The sequence below is a fragment of the Aulonocara sp. 'chitande type north' Nkhata Bay genome, linkage group LG6, assembly GCF_057382095.1.
Source record: "Aulonocara sp. 'chitande type north' Nkhata Bay isolate Kocher_YH1m ecotype deep benthic linkage group LG6, A_spYH_male_GT1.1, whole genome shotgun sequence".
Lineage (NCBI taxonomy): Eukaryota > Metazoa > Chordata > Actinopteri > Cichliformes > Cichlidae > Aulonocara > Aulonocara sp. 'chitande type north' Nkhata Bay.
Genome location: NC_141349.1, coordinates 23,870,632 through 23,891,777, shown reverse-complemented (window position 1 = coordinate 23,891,777; position 21,146 = coordinate 23,870,632). Strand labels below are relative to the sequence as shown.

At 39.7% G+C, this 21,146-nt stretch overlaps 1 protein-coding gene across 2 annotated transcripts in view; it reads left to right on the top strand.

The window, feature by feature from the left end:
• The window catches only part of ndst3 (N-deacetylase/N-sulfotransferase (heparan glucosaminyl) 3), a 49,955-nt gene that overhangs the window by 20,992 nt on the left and 7,817 nt on the right, over positions 1-21,146 (top strand). For both annotated transcript variants that reach the window (XM_086295709.1, XM_086295710.1), the window contains exons 6-12: positions 1,555-1,683; positions 14,158-14,340; positions 14,874-14,970; positions 15,823-15,946; positions 16,500-16,674; positions 17,084-17,254; positions 17,782-17,891. In XM_086295709.1, the coding sequence (XP_086151835.1) occupies positions 1,555-1,683; positions 14,158-14,340; positions 14,874-14,970; positions 15,823-15,946; positions 16,500-16,674; positions 17,084-17,254; positions 17,782-17,891 (989 nt within the window). The remainder of the gene's footprint in view (positions 1-1,554; positions 1,684-14,157; positions 14,341-14,873; positions 14,971-15,822; positions 15,947-16,499; positions 16,675-17,083; positions 17,255-17,781; positions 17,892-21,146) is intronic.

Below are 21,146 nucleotides of genomic sequence, written 5' to 3'. Positions count from 1 at the left end.
GTGAAGACATCTCGGCTGGATAGCACTTTAGGACACACAGCTCAAGCGCACTTGATGCAGGGGGTGGTGTTTCTTTTGACACCATTAATTGGGCTCTGATAAACCTTTTTCACAGTCGGCATGTTGACTTGTCATTACGAGGAAAGTAAAGGTAGAGCTAAGAACCTAATAATAATAATAATAATAATAATAATAATAATAATAATGGCTCTATTATGGCTACGTTCCAGTTAGCCAGCACGGACAATACCAAAGGGCCTGGAAGTGGAACACCTGAATTGAATAAAACCATTAGTAATTACGCCTTTCCTTTTAATCCTACGCCAAGTCAAAGCGCTAGTTGTGAATAAGGTCTGTTGAACTGCGCAAGACTGTGACTTGAGCCATCTGCAGATGTACGCAGTTAACAATACCATATGCTGTGTGACACATCAGAATGACCTGCTCAGATGTCTGCATTTTCTGTTTGGATAACGCCACACAGACACACAGCTGCACATTTAATCTTATCATCATTTAATCTTTACATCCGTCATCCGAGTCATTGCTGTTATTTTTTACGCCATCTTTGTACCTGGTTTGTTTGTATGTTGCATTTGAAATGGATGAGTGATCTGTAGTTTAAAAAAGAAGCTCACATAGGACCAGCTGTTGTAGCTTTTCGATTTCAAATCATTGCATCACGTTGGTTTCATACGCCTCTTAAATGGGAATTCCCTCACTTTAACAAGGTGTGATCACAGGAATATTGAGATCACACCATATTACAAAAATATATATATAAAGTGCTTTACGGTTTGATATTGGATAAACTGCTTAAAGAGATGTCATATGAAGATTACAAGTCTGAAAATGAAAACCAGGTCACCAGATGTCTGTAGCTTGCTCCTCATCTGTGCTTGAAGCCAGAGGCTCAAGGCTACATTAGCCTCTACAAAAAATCAGAACTATTTTGCTGTCACTTTTTTCTGATGCTCTGTGAAAACTGTAAGCCCAAATTCACCCATTAGTCATTATTATAGTGGTCAGAGTGAATTCAACATTTTGTAGTTTTTTTTAACATCAATATAGCCTAAATGCTGCACTAAAGGTATCCAAAACTTCATTGAGAAAAGGTTCACACAACATCTCCACCCAAGATTTGCATGCAAACCTGGAAGTTTTCTATACATTGATTTGGGCGAGTACCCTCCGAAAATATGTATTTAGCACAAAAATGCATTTTTTTTTTTTTGACCAGCATTGTTGTGCCATGTTTTCATGGTGCAGTGTTAGTTATATAATTAACAGAATGACCCAAGTAGTGTCAGAGTTTCTTTATTTTGCCAGTAAACTGACTTACACATACATCCAGTTCTCAACATAAAAACCACTGAAAAAGGAGCTGGGAATACTGAACGAGTGAGCCCAGGAGTCTAACAAGGCTAGAGATGTCCCAATGTCATTATTATTGCCATGAATTAGTGCTGGATAATGATATTTGTCTTATTTATTCGCACTTTTGACTTAAAATGAAAATATATCATATGTCTGTGTCTGTGTTTTTGTGTGTAGGTGCTGCCTCGCCAAACGTGTGGCTTGTTTACTCACACCATCTACTATAAGGAATACCCCGGAGGACCAAAAGAACTGGACAAAAGCATCCGTGGGGGAGAGCTGTTTCTCACCGTGCTGCTCAACCCAGTGAGTCAGAGAAAACACGCCCACAATCAAACACACAACTTCTCATGCAAATGGATATAGGGAGGGAAAGACAGCACTTTAGTTAGGTTTTTTTTTTCACCTTATAGAACCAACAGGGCTTCCTGCTCTCGCTCTAAAGGTAGCTTCCTCTCTGTCTGGTTCATTCTGTTTTATTTTTGCTGTGTGTGTCTGTCTGTCTCTGTTCCTGTCAGGGGCTGCTTCTCACTGTGGAGCTGTGTTCATCTCCCCACTTTAAATTAGGTCTCACCACAGGGGGGTTGCTGTCTCAGACACACACACACACACACGGGCGTGCATGCACGCACACTCCGCGCACGCATCCTCCCCCTCTCACTTACCCCTGCTGTGTATGTCAGCTCAACTCGATTTTGCTTTGAATTAAGGAACAAAATTAGGTTTTGGTGGCAGTTAAGATACTCATCCATGTGCACATCCTCACGAGTGCACGCACTCACACAAGAGAAATTCACAGGAATTGTCCCCAAACAATCTCTTTCTCTCTCCGCCTCTGTCTCAAGCCACACGAGCGTGCACGTGCACAGACGCACACAGCGACGCTCATAGACCAGCAGTAGGCTCTACTGAAGTGTCAGGTAGGGGAGCGCTGAACTAGAGGAGCTGTCAGAACTCACCGAACATCAGAGAGTCAAGTGCGGCTCCGTACAACAACCCAATCTGCCTCTTTTTTTTCTGTCTCTGCACCGCTTTGTCTCCGTCTGTCTTTCTTTTTTCTTGCTCAGGTTTTCTTTCTTCTTTTCTTTTCTTTCCTTCTTTTTGTCTCATTTTCTCTGTTTTTCCTCAGTATTTCCCGTTTTCTTCTTTTAAGCACAAAGTCTGAAGTGTTTTAAAAGGAAATAATGCACGACGTTTCCATTGCAATAATTGCTGCTCTGCTCTCAAATGACACTTAATAGGAATCAGTATGTATTGAGTTCTACATAATTTTTATAATTGCTTTGAATCAGGTAAGTCTCCAGCAAACATGAAGTGTTTTACATTTCCCCTTGCAGCAACAATAGCTTTCTAATAATAGACAAAACTAGGTGGTTGGCACGGAACAAATACTAGAGGGAGCACAATTTTTTCTGTCTAACCAGCATCGTGATTAGGGGCGCTGCTTGTTATGTATTGTTACGATGAGTGAGACAGATTGTATTAATATACTGAGTTAGCAGGAAAAGTGTAGCAGCAGAAAGGGTCACCTGTGGCTCTAAAAGTATGGCCACTTTGAACATGTCACATCAGTCATGTTAATTACATGCTATTTAGCAAGAGCCTGTCTAATTCATGCCATGGCTTAAATTGGAGCCCAATTGATTCAGGACTTTTGGGTTTGATGCTGAGAAATCTTTTCTGTTCTGTGAAGACATCACTCCTCACCTGCATCCACACCTCAATTTGGCTCTATTGTTTCTGTCATGCCCAGTTGTGATGCTACTCTTCTACGTGGTGCAGACATACTGCTGTAAATACTGCAGACTATAGAGTTGGGACTGCTGTACTGGACAAACTATGTGTTGACATCCCCCCGAGCATCTTTTATTGCATTGCTTTCTGTCAAAAGAAAAGGATAGCGGTAAATGCTGGATAATGCAAACAGTGGCACGAGTATGTCTGTGATAAGCCAACATCAGCTGAGTGATATATGGGCTGGCTCCAGCTTATAAATTCGACTTTTCCCTGATATCTGTGAAATTGAACTGCTTAGGAATCTATGATGATGCCAAGAAAGTACCTGGTGCTTGTTTTTATTAGTTTCAGTGTTAGTTTTACTCTTTTTAATTATTATTGAATGGAGGGCATATGTCAGAGGCAAGATTTAGAACAATCAGTGCAGGTATTACAATAGAATAGAATAGAATTCAACTTTATTGTCACTGCACATGTCACAGGTACAGGGCAACGAAATGCAGTTTGCACCCATCCAGAAGTGCTTTAGCCATGATATAGATATATTACAAATATATATAACAATAATATAGATATGTAAGTATATTACAGAAATGGCTCTATTATGGTATGTTATAATGTACACGGTATGAAGTACGTTATGAATATGCTATAACTATAAGTATGTACAGGCTGTAGTGAGTACAAGCTATGTACAGTTTCATAGATCGTCCACAGGCTCCTAGCACAACCTAGGACTCGAATGAAGCCGAGAGGTGACCGGGCCTTTGCATCCGTGGCACCTAGACTCTGGAATAACCTCCCTGTTCATAGTCGTACTGCCGAGTCGATCTAGTCTTTTAAATCACGTCTTAAAACTTATTTTTTTTACTTTGGCTTTTGATTCTGTCTAGTTGGCTGGTCTAGCTTGTTGTGTTGTTACCTATTGTTTGTTGTCCTCTTTTATTGTTTGTTTTAACTGTCTCATGCTTTTACTGACTGTGAAGCACTATGGTCACTATTGTTTTAATATGTGCTATATAAATAAATTTTGATTTGATTTGATGTACAGGCTATGAACAGGATATAAATATGAAAAACTATAAAGAAATATGAGATAAAAAAACTATACAGAAATATGAGATAAAAAAAAACTATACAGAAATATGAGATATACAGCTATACAGAAATGTGAACTATGCACGTTATAAACAGTTGTAGAATTAAAAATGATCGTATTTTACAGAATGATTATTTATACAGAATTATACAGTAGTGCAGTTAAGATAAGTGAGATATGTGGGTAATTTCTACAGAGGCTATATAAAGTGCTAGTGGTTGTGAGTGGTGGTTCAGTCCATGTTATTATTGTGTGTCTGAGGGTACAGTTGTCCATTGTGGGTGTGTGTATGTCCAGTCCGTGTGTTAACGTGGGTCAGATGTCAGATGTCAGGAGGCAGAGTTCAGGAGTCTGACAGCTGTGGGGAAGAAGCTGTTCCGGTACCTGGTGGTCTTAGTCCGGAGGCTCCTGTAGCACCTCCCAGAGGGAAGGAGGGTGAAGAGTCCATGTGCTGGGTGACTGGGGTCAATGTAAACACAGAACATTAAAAAGCAGTTGACTCACAGGCTTCATCGACATCGCGAGTCTCAATAATCTCGTCCATCAAAGCCTCATCAGGCAAGTTGTGATAAAATTTTACCAAACTAACAAATACTTAACAAATGACAGATCCTTTTTTTTTTAAATTTTAGATAGTTTTACAAGTTCACAAAAATGTTTCAATTTCTCCTATTTCTATTTCTATTTTAGGTGATCAAAAGTATTTTTCACATCTAGTGTAAGTTTTTAGTTTTGATTCAGTTAGCTATGACAGCCTTGCTCTGCTGTGTAACGGTTTACATATTTGCCTGACTAGTGAAAGGTTGCTGGCTTGATTCTTGCCAGAGGAGCAAATCCCTTCCGCATTTGCTTGCTGATGGGCATCCTCTACCAAATCAAACCATGTGGTCACGCCTTGTGACAAGGGAGCAGCTGAAAGTAGCTTTACTGAGAATGTGCCACCTGAAAATGAAAAACATCACGGATTTAATCATATTTTTTTAATTGCCTCCATGATGATGGAACATTTTGACGACTCCAACATGCAACTGCTTTCTATTATTGTGGCACAGGAGTGAGTGGGTTGGAAGATTGGAGGTTCGCTTCCTCAAGTCTTCATGTCTGTGAATGTAGTAAAAAAACACTTTGGGTGCTCACTAAGAGTAGAAAATTACTATGAAAATACTGGACTACTTACACAATTCCCTAGTAAACACAGGAGTGCAGCGCTGTTTGACGCAGTAAGGCCGAGCATGTCGTCAAACTGACATGCTCCAGATTTAGGCCCTAATTTTTGTCATGTAAATTCTGACAATCCTCATTAAAAATGTATTAATGTCATGCTTTAATAGCAGTATACATTAATACAATTGTGTAGCATTAATTCTTAATGAATATATAACACAAATAAACCAACCTCCAGCATATTCAGGGACACATTGAAGTAAAATAAATAATGTGAACTCAGCATAATCCGAAAACACTCTGTCCTCTTTGTCCCTCTCTTGTACACACACACACACACACACACACACACACACACACACACACACACACACACACACACAAGCTAAATACACCCTCCCAACCCCCCCTCTATTTCCACTATCTTTTACTATCTTTTGTCCTCTCTTTCACTTTCTTAATTAGTTTAAAAAGGGAGATGAAACTCTCCTCTTGTTATATCAAGAAAAAAAAAAGCAATTTTCGCTCTAAGTGGGAGCTATCTGCCATGAATACATCTGCACACACACAGTCCATACACATACAGACTGATAAATCATTTTCGCTTTCTCGCTGCTATGTTTCCATTTTGCAGACGTAAAAACGTAATTAGTGTGTGCACTTTGCCCATGTAATCAATAGCGTTCTCTAGCTTTCTGCTTTAGTCCCCGAGGGTTTCCTATTGTTCGATGATCTGCACATTGGTAACATTGACACTTTCTGTGCAGTGACTTTAACTGACCTTTTGTAGCCGTTCACTCCTGGCAACAATCAAAAGCACGCATGTGCGTGCGTGTGTGTTTGTAGGGTCTGGATACTTTTGCGTCAATCCAGTCTGCATTAACGTTTACTGAGCTCAACTCTCATATACAGTAAACAGTACACTCAGCAATTGATTGGACTCTGCAAACAGCCAATAGGCCACAATTCATTCCCCAATAAATGGCCAGAGAGATGTCGAGAAAGATGGGAGGGAGAGAAAAGGGGGAGCAGGGTGAGAAGGTGGCAGACAGATTGAGATTTAATTTTCAGGTCACGGCATCTTGTGTCACTTGAGAATCCAGACACATACAGGGAGGAAGTGATGCACATATAGGGTCTCTCTCTCTCTCACACACACACACACACACACACACACACACACACACACACACACACACACACACACACACACACACACCGTTGCAATGTTTGTGCATCCAAGGCATCTTACTGCAGTACGTGTGTGTGTGTGTGTGTGTGTCTTTCTTTCTTGTATAAATGTGTGTCGAGCTGGCATAAGCAGAGCTATAGACATATATCAGGGCTGACATTTAGCGCTTAGCTCTGCCACTAAGCTTATTAGCCAAACACCAAATATCAGCACAATCTCCCTCCCTCCTAGCCCTCTGTTTTACCCACTTCTCACCCTCACATGCTTCTTCCTTCTACTCCTGTCAGGCTGTCTCGAGGCCTCCCTTCTCTCTTCATCTTATCTTTTTGTTTTTTTTTCTCTTTTTCTAATTTTCAACATTTGCATGTTGACTGTGCTCACACATGTGAATCTTTCCACTCGTTTTCCTTTTTGTCTCATTTCCACTCCTTTCCACCTTCCCTTTTTCCTGCTGATTGCAACTGAAGGCTTTGGCAGCTCGTCAACACATCAAGCCCCTCAAACACACACATGCTCACACAAAATGAGCCACAGTCCAAACAGGGAGAGAAATTACAAAGTGAGAATAAACCTGTGAAAGATGCCAGTATGGACGGGGCCAGTAGATGTTGACTCGAGCGGGCAGAATAAATTGAATTGAAATCATTTGCTGTATTGATGTTCAGCTTTCAATTATCCACTGATGAGGCAGAGACAGTGAGATGGCCTGTGAGACGGGAATAGAGAGAGCCACTGCGAGAGCAATAAGAAGAGAGAGGATGATGGCGAAGAAGGAGGAAGAACTGGGGGTAGGGATTTAGGCTTCTGTTTAGTAGCAATAACAGTTCAATCAGGGAGGAATGTATGTGGAACTAAGTGGTCTGTAATGGGAAACAGGCTACTACAGCTACACATTTAGGAGAATAAAAGCACCAGAGATTGGTTGTGCTGGTTTGGAAATGGTTGAGGGGAGAATAACACACAGACACACACACATATACACATATATATATTCAAAATAATGGAGTGGGTCTGGGAGAGCATGAGTAAACAGAAGCAATTAAGGCTGCATAAATCATCAGTAGACCTATGGAGAACTTAGGTGAAGTTTTACACAGTTTTTCAAGGCACTTCTACGCTGGAAGGTTTCTGCTGTTTGAGAAGCTTCTGTTGGAAAGTGTGTTCACAAAAGAGGTACTGATCTTATTATTTTCTGTTTACTAAACTTAATATGAAGTTAACTGTTAGATAAAAACGTAACATTTTTAATTAGCGACCACTGATCTTTTACAAATGTGTCTATTGCTGTATTTTCTCTGCGAACACCATTGCTGTGTTCTGATGTTGCCTTTTGATACCAAAATTTTATTTAGTGTGTGTGTGTGTGTGTGGGGGGGGGGGGGGGGGGGGGGTGTTGTTTAGTACTATGCAGGATAGTTGACACACAACTTCACATGGCACACATCTTAACCTCACTAGCAGCTAAACACATGAACAGTAGCACAACAAACACAGTGAAACATTTTAAGACTGGCACTCCTGTCTTTGTGCAGAATTCATGAGGTTGGTGAAGCTTTAAGTAATCAAGTAAAATTAAGAAAGAGGAAATGGGATAAATGTATTTTTAAAAGTGACATTGTTAAAATTGTACATTATGATAAATAATTAAGGTGTCATGATCAGATCAGAGATGTTTTCCAGACAAAGTGTGCAACGTGAACGTCTTGAAAAATTCCTAAAGAAAGTGTGTTTGAGAGACAAAGAATTCGTGTGACACATGACAGATCACAAAATTAACATGAGTAAAGTGTAAACTCCCATAATCCCTTATTATTTAAATAATAAGGGATATTTATTATTATTATTTAAATAATAAGGGATTATATCCTATTGTTGAAAGTATATGTAGTTTTTTGATATATCAATATACTCCAAAGAAAAGAGAAATTGTTGTTTAATAAGTGAAAGAAAGCAGAGATGTCGATTCAGTATATTTTCTATAATCGTCCTAACAAGCGATGGCTCAGAAACACATTTTATTCCACATCTCAAACAAACGCTACTCGCCCAGTACGCAAATAAATGAATGAACAAAACAAGAAATGCTGCCAGCTGGCTTAACGTTAATGTTGAGGAATGGCGGTGAACAAAACTGTGACATTCTTCCAATAAGACAACATTTCAGAGCTGCAGAAAAAGTAACTTTCACAAAACCAGCAACTTAGACAAAACAAGGCAGAGTTAAATCTGCAGAATTTGAGTCTGTGTCGCTTTCTCTGCATGAATTTATAAACTTCAGCTGCTGTGGTCACCACCAGTCTCATCAAGGGGCCTTGAATGACAGACTGTTTAGTCATGCAGCCAGCCATTATTATAGCTTGCTTAAAGTTTTACACTTCCTTCTCTGTCACCTTTATCTCTCTCTTTCTCCTCATCCTGCTCTTTGTGCTGCCTGCCACCACTATTGTCGGCAGTGATGGTGGTGACAGCCTGAAAAGGGCCTGTTGCATGCACATGACTGTTTTCTGCAGTTTCAGCCATATTTGCCTGAAGGGTCTATTTTTTGGGGCCCTTGCGTTTTTTCATATCCATTTTGGAAATCTGACTTTGTTTATTGGTGTGCATATTAATGAGGGGATTAAGCCAAAAGGGGAAAGGTTTTAAAGATGGGGCTGAGCCAGCCCAGTGTCAGTTTTACTCCCCAAAACATTAAATTATTCCATTGTGTGACTCATCAAAATCTCATCCTTCCACAGCTCTGTCATCGAGATGCACCGATTGCAGTTTTTCTGGCCATTGTGATTTCTGTTTTTTGTGACCTGCCAATTCAGATTTTCTTCTAAGAACTATAACATGACAGCTTTTACAAACAAACTAACAAAACAAAACAACTTTCATTCAATGCAAAATATTATTTTTACAATAAAATCAAATATTAAACTTTACAATTTCCCTCAAACTGCAATAACTTATCGGCTCTTCTTGTACTGAAATAACTGAAAAGAGGTGCTGTACACCTACCTTTACCTGACATCTTTACACTTCCAAACAAATAGATTTATATCACATAACAGATAACTGGTTCTTACATCATTTCCCAGCAGTTTTTTATGAGTTCACCAGATAGCAGGCCATCAGCCCTTTTCTCTTCTTCTCTCCTTATAAATTTCCTTTAGCTTTGATCCTTCGCTCATACTATGGCTTCTGGCTTGTGGCTGGCTCTGAGCTCTGGATAGCTTCAGCTATCACTCGTTAGCTTCTTTTAAATGTCCAGCTGTGTGAGGGTGATTTAAATGTCTGATTAGGTTTGAGGATGGTCAGTGTTGTAATACTGCACGTAACGCACTTACAAAATCCATGACAGTCTACATATTGTATTGTACTGTCTTGTCTATTTATTTATATATATATATATATATATATATATATATATATATATATATATATATATATATATATATATATATATATACATATAGTAGACAACACAGCCCCATCTTTAAAACCTTTCCCCTTTTGGCTTATATAAAATTTTTTAATTTATTTTATCAACTTTTCTTCTGACGATGCTGTCTGTGCGCTCAGTGGATCTGCACTCGACTACTCCGCCTAGGCTGCACTGTCCAGCGCAGATCCACTGAGCGCAGCGCAAGCTAGCAAGACAGAAGCTAAGCTTGTTGCAACATGGAAAATTGAACCTCCCTCACCCTCATTCAGATCTGGCCTTCTGAACTATTTTGGTCTTCATGTGAAGTTTGACCCTGAAAGTAAGCGTGTCATGGACAAAAGTAAAACAGTATGTCGAATGTGCCACGCAATGCTCAGTTGGTGGGAACTACTGCGTTAGCGCAGTTTGCTTGTTAACATGTTGACGCCGTCCAGCCCCATGCACGGGGCGATCCACGGTAGCTCGTTAACGGAGATTTGCCGTGTTGTGGCGTTAACGTCATTTCAGATTAACGCTGACAGCACTAGTGGGAACACAACGAATATGACTGCACATTTATGCCGACATCATCCTAGTGCAAAGACAAGTGGAAGCAGACAAAAACAACAAGCACGCATGCTACAAACTTTACCCGAGTCGTTTAGACAGCCATTAGCACATGATTCTCCTTATGGGGACCTGATATGTTTAATATGCTGCTGAGAATATAGCCCAGAAGAAGCGTATAGTATAGCTTTTATTTTGGAAAGAGCCATTTCTCTGTAATAAACTCTCTTTTCCAAAGATGAGTGATTCCTCAATCAGATAGATTTATTATTTTATCCCTTTGTTGTTTCAGCAACATTAAATTTAAAAACTGTACTTTTGAGTTAAAATATATATTTATAATTTTAATAAATGACAAATTAAAAAAGCGTGAACATTTTTTTGTATTGAAAAAATATCGAACCTTGACACCAAAGTATCGAACCAAACCGAACCCTGAATTTTGTGTATCGTTGCACCCCTAATAAATATATATATATTCTCATAAATAGATACAACGTAGATACAAAGATAGATAGATCAGTAAAACAAGTAATTTCTTCCAAAATGCAATAATGTTCAAGAAGATTGGCGCATGTTACAAACCTAAAATACATGACCCATAATCTTCTAGGACATGGTATTTATGTTTGTACGTGAGTGTTTCTGTGCCCGCGTGTTCATGTGTGCATGGGGTTTGAAGAACATCACTCCATGTTGGACTGACACGCCTCATCAGATCATCTAGGTCAGCATGAGATTGGAGAGAGGAGGGGGAAAAAAAGATGATGAAAAAGTGACTTCTTTAGGCAGATGAGAAAGTGAGAGGAAGACATTAAATGGATGGGAGAAGAGGAAGGAAATGAATGTACGTGGGGGGAATGAGGGGAAAAAGACAGGGGACAAAGATTAAAAGAGGGAGACCGAGGAGTTGGAGTTTTATACTTCTCTTCCAGTCTAGCGCCGAGTACGATTCAAGCCCAATTCTGCTGTTAAATTATTAGGATAGTATTCTTTATTAAACGCACATATGGGGCTCAAAGCTATCCAGTATTCAGGAAAAGTATCCAATATTCAACAAGAAAAGGTTTATATGGTTCTGGTAATTGAATTCTTAGCCAGAGCGAGCCCTTCCACCGAAAGGGTTTGGAGGTTTTGCTGTGTTGGGAGATTAACATTCTCTCAAGTGGCTTTTTTTTTGTTGTTTTTTAATTCAGACTCACCTGCCAAGGTTACTCCTGCTGTCTCCTTCCTTTGTTAGCCCTCTCTGTACTTCTTCTCTTTTTCTGCAGCTCTCCAATTACAAACACAAATCATCTTTCCTTTCCCCCTTTGTTTAATTTGGCAGCCAGTGCTTAAGCTCCATAATGAATAATTTCCATGTTCAGTAACACTGGGATTCTCTCTCTTGCTCTCTTTGTCTTTCATGCATATACACCTGCACATACGCCACACACACACACACACACACACACACACATACAGCACAGCCTGTCCCGTTACAGCCATCATAGGCTATTGAGTGGTGTGAAAGGAACATAAATCACTTTTTGATCATCTTGCCTTGCTTTCAAAAAAAAGCACAAAACAACACAAAAAATGAGATTTTGAAATCATTCTTATTTACACAGGTAGGATTTGCCTGCACTCAATTTATGCCACTCCAAATCCTCTTCATTTATATTCGCAACCCACACGCTCCACCCTAAATACTGAGCCACAATATTCATTCTCAATCCCAAGTGGGGCTGTTTCCAGTGAGACATGGTTGGATTTAATTTTACACTATTCTAAGAGTAGTGCTTCAGCTATGTTTTTTTTTTTTTGTTTGGTTGGTTCATCTTCCAAGGAAAAGGGTTTTGAGGTTTTCACATTACAATTCATTGGAGAGGATGAGCTAGCAAACAGTTTTTAGTGGAGTGCCTTTCTGTTGTTGTTCCTGGCTGAGTGCTCGGTGATGCCTTGACAGTGGTTCCACATTGTTGCTCTAACATCAAGTAGATTGATATGAAGCAGGCAAGCCTGGGTGGTGCACTGCTGGCTGCTTACAGTGAGCACAAGATAAGAAGACACCGGCGGATGCACTCAATTGCGTTGGAATGCACAAATGCATAAACATTTGCGGCGGCACACACACATAGACACTCGCGTGCACCAAAAAAAAGGAAAGAAAAATTTGTCTGACGTGGATACCATTGCATTCTCACACAAGTATCCCACAATTCATCTGTTCCCCTTGTCTCCTTTCCACTGTGTCTCTCATGCTAACACACTCACATCAATGTTCAGAGGCGATCAGTATTCTGAGCAGCTTTCCAGGTCAGCCGGACGCTGATCCATCAAACCCCCGACACTGTGTCGCTCTGTATCTACAGCAACCTTCGCCGTTAGAGATGAGCAACAACAGTCCTCTGTCATCAGGAAATTCACTCTCTGTGCTTGAATGAGTCGTTGTATGTTTGTGCATGTGCACGAACTACTTTCATTTTAGGAACAAAAAAAACCATAAGGTCAATATTAACATAAAGGGGAGGCAAGGAAAATGGTACTGGTAGGGTCCGGGTAACTCCCCAGGGAATGAAAGTGGATAATGCAATGTAACTCTGTAATGTGATGTATTTTAAAGGCGAGGTTGTTTTGAGGTTGTAGTAAGGTTCGGGTTATGGTTGGGGTAAAGAGAGGTTTTAATTAAGGCAACACTTTATAGCTATGGTTATATCATAGTTATTGTTAGTCTCCAAGAAATCAATGTGGTCTAAAGAAATCATAGATACATGGCTGTGTGTGTGTGTGTGTGTGTGTTTGTGTGTGTGTGTGTGTGTGTGTGTGTGTGTGTGTGTGTGTGTGTGTGTGTGTGTGTGTGTGTTCTACACAGACACATTTATTCATCCATACTGACACACAAGCTCACATTCAACAAATAATTCATACCTTAATGGCTGATGTTACCGTTTCATCCGGACACATTCTCAAGCTCTGTGCAATCACAAAAGAAGCATGTGTGTGTGAGTTTATGTGCGCACACTGACTCGCGTGCATTTGTCTGTAGCAGCTATCTTAGCTTGTCTCTTTGATCAGCCTATAAAAGCACTGAGCCGTGGACAGATAGCCCGGACCAGCACACTATCGCTCCTTCGCTCCCTCTGAGTCTTACCTTCTTCCTCACAGACATTCACTGTTGTGAACACAATCTGAAACACTCCCCCATGTGTAGGTGCATCTTTCCGATCACCCGGTGGCTACGAGGAGCATTGTGCTGCCTCCTCAGCTTTATCTAGGAGTGGTGAATACATCAGTTTCACTTTATCTGTTTGCCTCTTTGTACTTGAAAGCAGCGTTGTGCTAAAAGTTAATGTACAATCTTACATAACAAAAGTGACTGTGTCACTTTGCAAAGTGATAGCAAATATTTATACTTGCTGGACAGCTGCTCTGTTAGGGAATTTAAAGCCATCGCACTCTGAGAAATAATCTGTTTGCTTTCCACTGCACCAACATCAACAAACATGGGGAACTTGGGAAATGGTTTTTTGACTTTATCTCAATTTTACAAAATATAATAAGTACATATTTCCCACTCTCTATTTACATCCTTTCCCTCTCCACCACCACCTTCTCTGCCTGTGTCCTTTCCAGATAAGTATATTCATGACCCACCTATCTAACTACGGCAATGATCGACTGGGGCTCTACACATTTGTCCACCTGGCCTCCTTCCTTCGCTCATGGACGAACCTGAAGCTTCACACCCTCCCGCCGCTCCAGCTTGCACACAAATACTTTCAGCTCTTTCCTGAACAAAGAAACCCACTCTGGCAGGTGTGTTTGCTATGGTATTTTCCTACAGGTATGGACTTGTATTGCTCCTTGCATTTGTACGGTTTTATCGGTGCTGTTGGGAGTAATAAGATGTTCTTATTACTAAGATTAAAACATATTCTGGAGGACAAAGAAAAAGAAATCCTGAAATATTCAGATGTACAAATGATCTGAAATTAGATTAGTAATGTCATGGTCAGAAAACACTACTTAGGTGGTATTTGCTTTGGTTGATTGTAATTGTTTTTGCTTGCGTATGATCATGATTTTTGTTTAAATATTACAAATATCAAGGTTTTTTTCTTCAAATATGATGCTTTTAATAGTACTGTTTGAGAGTGTACAGTATATAAGCTTACACAAATTTGTAGTGACTTATGAGCAGTATGCATAAAACAAAAACAAATGCTTATCTCCTCCTTTTTGTGCTGCAAATCCTCTGTGGTATGGATTTTCAGGGGCATGTTTGTGTTTCTGTGTATAATATGTGCATGATTGCTTTAACCTCTAATCCCTTTTTTTCTGTGATGTAGAACCCGTGTGATGACAAGCGACATAAAGACATCTGGTCTAAAGAAAAAACCTGTGACAGATTACCAAAGTTCATGGTAATAGGACCACAGAAAACAGGTAAAGATGCAGAAAAAAAGCCCACAATCAGACATGCACAAACAACAAAGAGACTGCTTCTGTGTGCCCAGGTGTCTGGAACTACCACATCAGAGCCTATTCATTTAATCCCCCCTCGCTCTTGTGGTCCTGTCAGAGGCAGACAAAGGAGGAGGCTCTTACCACCTTTCTTCCACCCACATGTGATCTACTTTAGATGCACAGATAGAGAACCTCTCCCTTTTTTCCTTTTTCTTTCACTGGGGGTCCTTCAAAGACTTAAAAACAAGGTAGTGTGTATACATTACACAAGTCCTGAGTTAAGTCCTCTAATTGCTGCTGTTTGGTGTGAAAGGTTAGGAGGTTCTAGCCGCTCATTAACCAGGTGATAATCTCCCAAATGGGAGGAGGGGGTCATTATAGCAACATTAGCAACCAAACAACAATAATTACAACCCTCTACATCCTCATTTTGTTAGAGGGTAAGTCAGAGATGTTGGAACAAACAGGAAAAAAGACTTGAAGGAAAAATAGCAGGATTGTGCATGAGATAGTGTGAGGGGGACTGGGTGAAAAGAGCTGCTCAGGGCGAGACAGAGGGCACGACCAGAGCCCCAGTGCTGATTGGTGTCAAATGGTTTTAAATCATTTGATGGGAAGGCCTATGATCACTACACACACACACACACACACATTCACATAATCAGTTCTCAGCAAGATATAAATCTTGCGGAGGGAAAACTCATCCAGTATGGATCAGTGGATGACAGCTCTCACACACACTGATGAACACACACACACTCACACACACACTGACTACTCTCTCCTGAGCTGAATTAACAAGCCAGTTATGAATTATGCCCTTTCTTCCAGGAACGACAGCACTTTATCTCTTCCTACTCATGCATCCCTCCATCTCCAGCAATTTCCCAAGTCCAAAGACTTATGAGGAGGTCCAGTTCTTCAATACCAACAACTACCACAAAGGAATTGACTGGTAAGAACAAGCACAAACACACACACACACACACACACACAGCCTAACCTCTGTTTGTTGTCTTTGCCTTTTATTAGTCAGTGCTTAAGGTGAAATGAAAGATTGCAAGCCTTTTTGTGAAGTTGTTATGGATTGTCCTATGTCTTGCAGACTCGAGTGATCCATTAAGCAGTTTAGCAGCGTCTTCCAAATGATCTTTTTAAGTCTGCAAACATAAGCCAACAGACATATGGCTGCCTAAATTGACCCATAAATGGGTTGCTTAGCTGACAGAGACACAGCTGGTGCATTCTCCAAAGTCATCCATAAAGACCTGACTGTGAAAATTCTTCATTAAACACAGTTTAAAATATATCGTGTTTATTTCAGGATCATTGTCTGAGCTGTAAAGGCTGTAACTTTGTGACTTTAGAAGTGACTTTGAAAAAAAAACTGCTTAAATGCGGCTGGGTGAGTTTGCAGTGATGATTAATGCTTGTGCATGAGGGGTACGTCTTGAGTGTGTGCATATGTTTATATGACTACTTAATTTTCCCTGTGTCTACTGCCTCAGGTACATGGAGTTTTTCCCCGTGCCCTCCAATGTTAGCACAGACTTCCTATTTGAGAAGAGCGCCAACTATTTCCCCTCAGAGGAGACCCCACGGCGAGCTGCTGCCCTGCTACCCAAGGCCAAGATCATCACCCTGCTCATCAACCCTTCTGACAGGGCCTACAGCTGGTATCAGGTAAGTACTGTGCACAAACACACACAGAATACATTAGATGCTTTTGCCTGCTCACTTATTTTTAAAAAAAACTTGCTACAGTTGCCTGCTTCATCTGCTGCATCTCTGTATTGATTTAAAATTGAGTTCTTTATCCAAGACTGTGCTTGGAGTCGCTTGCATGCACAGAGTTAATGAGCCTAATTATCGATATATTTATCTATGAATATCATTACAGGAAATGTCACAAGATCCCGATATCTTTTCCTTAAGCCTGCTTAATTAATGAGATATGAATGTCAACTATGTGCCAGCGTAAATGTTATATCACTGACCACAATGAAAACACGCTCTCACACAAAAGGTGTGAACGTATTAATCGTCCAGAGTATTCTGTGAAGCTCATTTGGGAGTTGTGATCCTTCTCCAGCATCAGAGGGCTCACGAGGACCATACAGCCCTGCGCTTCACCTTCTATGATGTCATCAGTGCGAAAAAGGGTGCGCCAGCCGAGCTGCGCTCCCTGCAGAACCGCTGTCTCATCCCTGGTCTGTACTCTACACACCTAGAGAGGTGGCTCACGTACTACCCTGCTAACCAGGTATGCAAAGACACAGACACAGGGCTATGCACTTGAAAAAAGTAAATAAGAAGTGAGATTAGCTTCTTAACAGCTCTCTGTGAATTGTGATTGTCGTAAAAAGACATGGCTGAAACAATGGTAGTCGTGTCTTCATTTTAGTGATTAGATTTTGCTTTGACAAAATGAGAAATTATTGATTCAGCTTATGAAAAAAATTTAAGTAAATTGGTCTTAACCCCTAAATGCCTAGTGTGTCATATTTGATGCATGAATAGTAAACAAATAAAAGTTCAAAACTAAATAAATTGCATAAGACATTTGCAAAAAAAAGAAAGAAAAAAACTGCTGGATGTAGCGAATATGATGCAATTTAAAATTCATATATGCTAATTAACATATGATCATTTTTTATTTGTCAGAATTAAATAATAAATAAACATTAAAAAAATAAAAATTGAATTTTGTGGCAACTATTCTATGGTTCAAGCTTTAAAGTGTTAAAAGTCAGAGTTCAGATCTGAGCACATGATTGCATCTGTGTGTAGTTGATGATCATAGATGGCCATCAGCTGAGAACTGACCCTGCAGCAGTGATGGATGAAGTTCAGAAGTTCCTTGGTGTCACTCCCCATTTCAACTACTCCCAGGCCCTTACGTAAGTCTCTCCCACAGTATCTCGCTGACTCTCTGTTTTTTCTTAGTGTCAGTCATGACTGTCTTCCATCTCTGGCATGCTGGAGTAACCGAGTGTGCACCGAGGTGGAAATATTTAAACAAATTAAACCCATAACAAGACCCTACTCCAAATTTGTGTGAAGCCTGACATCTACTGGTGAACGGTGGGGACAGCCTGCCAAGTGGTGTCATTCTCTGAAAAAAACACAACAGTGACATCATATGCCTGTTGCTTAAGAGTCATTAAAGGTCAACCTTGGAGTTTGTGTGCTTATTAGAGAGACTCCAATCCAGACCACTGGACAGTTTTGGAAAATGTGAAGCAGGGAATCGATTTTGGACTATTTTCACGAGTTTTCCTGTTGATAAAGACCTCCACCATGGCTATGCATATATATCAACAGAATTAAATAACAGATAAACAATTAAATGATACTCAACATGAATGTTTTTCACTATCTAGTATTGAAATTTCAATTTTTTACACTGTACCCACAGGAAAAAAAACGGAATTTTCGCTGAATTAACAAAAACTTGCCATTTTATAATTACAGGACAATCAAGTCAGTGAGCTACAAGAATTCATTTCTGTAATTTTAACACAGTTCATACAATTTAGCCCCAAGCTGATAAACTGATAAATGTATTTGGTTTGCTACATCAGCATTTCTTTATGGTGTAGAAAAGAAATAGAGGTGGGTTTTTACACTGAGATATTTTTATAAATTATATTTCTTTTCATGGACAGAAAGGGGACTTTGGTTCAGCCCGCATAAGATCAAAGTGGGATACATTGGCTCACGTTACAAAATGAATTTGACATCCCTGGTGTATGAGGATATGTGTAGATGGACACAAGATATAAATGAGAATGTAAACCTTAAAGAGTAAAATGGCAGTAGAATGATAGAAGAAGTTTATGTGCATAAGAGAGAGGTGAATACTTTTTTAGTGCAATGGCAAATTAACAAATAACAAAATATTTTTAATGCTTTAAATTTGTTGAGGAAGTCTGAAATATTCTGATTTGCAAATACTATTAGATGTTTACCTTTGGGCCACACTTATACCCCATCATTGGGTATATTAATGTCTAATTGCATTACTTGCATTTTGGAAGTAATGCAATTAGACATTAGACATGAAAGTATTGTGTATGTATATTTCTGAACAAGTATGTAAGAATTACATAATCACTGTGTACCACATTTCTAGATGTATTTGTGCAAGAAAGAAGGGAATAATTAATGCATATTTTTGGTAAAAGCTATTCAGCTGGTGAAGCTTCCACCTTCTTTAAACACAGGACAGTAGCTGTCCTCACATACTGTATCTGCTGCTTGAGTATTTTGTGTTTCAGCTGCCTGAATAAAAAAAAAGGGTAAGTCTGCTGCACAGTGTCAATCCAAAAGAACTAAAATAGCAACGACAACAGTGCCAGTTACCAAGATAAATAATGAACACATCCATTGCAGTCTTTCACAGCAGATAAAAAAGGCATGTGCACCAAGCAAGTCAGAAAGATGGTTTCAATTGTGTAGCCAATGCATGCTGTTTGCAACCTCAAATACAGCATGTTACACGTATGTGCTCAAATTTCTTTTCACGTGTAGTCACTAAAATGACCCCAGGTTCATTTTTAATCACGCAGATCGATATAATACACTGCATATCAAATGTTTTCAGAGACGAGTACATCTAATATGTTGGTTGAGCTGCCTAAAATATGTCAATCGAACTGGGATAACAACACAGGCTGGCTGGATGCAATCTGGCCCACTAGATGGTTTTTAAAAGTGTGAAAATCGCAGAGAAAAAAAGCATCATTTCTTTTGGACTTCTTACTGTTTTGTTTGTTTGTTTGTTTGCAGCTGGAATGATTGTGCAGAAAAACATTAAGAAATGATCAAGAGAGCAGTTGTGAGAGCTGACTTATTATTGTGGCAAAGATGTTGCAGATGGTTTGCCATAGCCAAAGAGGGTCCTTGTTGTGTTGCTTTGTAATGATAATAGAGTGGCACTTTTCAAGACATGTTGGCTGTTCAGTAACATCCATCCATCCACACTTCCATACAGCTTCTTCCACTTAACCAGTTGAGGATTACAGAGGGGCTGGGGCCTATCCCAGCTCTCACAGGCCTAGAGGCAGGGTGCATCCTGGACAGTCCACTATCATATAGTGCCTGTTTTTCAAAATAGATTATTCATTAAATAATTGATTTTTGTTAAATTATTATATAGTAGTACAACTGCTCCAGCCCACTTGAGCTCAAATTTAGCTGTATGTGGCGCGTGGACAAAAATGAGTCTTAATGTACATAACTTAAGAGAATTAGCTTCCGCCTGTGGATGCTCCTGTTTCAACTCATTCTCCATTAGAGATGTTGCATTTGACCTTTATGTTTTGGAGGAGCGTTAAACTGTTTATTTCTCAAGCACCACTCATCAGAATGCAATCTGCTTGCAAGCCCTCGAGTCTACAGACAGGGACATCTAGAATTTGTAGCTCAGATTGGGACAGAGTGCATCTGTCTTGGATCACACACCCACATGCATACAAATAATTTGTAAAGAGATGCATTTTGACAGAATAATAAGGAAGCTGCGTGTGCGCTTGCGAGGTTGTGTTTTGGCTGAAGACCGACTTACACAAAAGCCTAATCTTTCTTTTCTCCTTCTCATTCTTTTGACATGGCAGCAGTCTGACAGATCCTCAACGCTGGAGCCTATTTATTTAATCCCCCTTTCATTTCTTCCTCCTGTCCTGTCAGAGGAAAACTGAAGAAGAACCACTTAACTCTTTTTTTTTATACTTCTATACCCGCTGATGCATGCAAATAAAGAAAATATTTGCATCTTTCAATCATATCCACATTAGCCCTGATCCTCCGTCTGTCAAAAGCAGTTAACAATAATATGCATCTTGTTTTAAATTTATCTCCTTTTCACCTCTTTTATCTCTTTATTTGTGCTACTGTAATCGACAAAAATCTTCCATGAAACTAAAACGATCTAGTATTGTTTTAAAAAATATATAGTTCTGACTGGTCAGGTTATGGACACAGGAATCCTTTGGCAGCTGATCCCATGTGTCCTGTGCATTGTGGGGCAGGTCTATATGAAGTGTGGAGGCTAGGACAACACATTGGGTTTTATTGTGTTACATGATCTTCTGCTGGACAGTTTTGCGGGGGTTATCATGTTGGATTGGCTGGTTTTAATGTTATTTGAATCT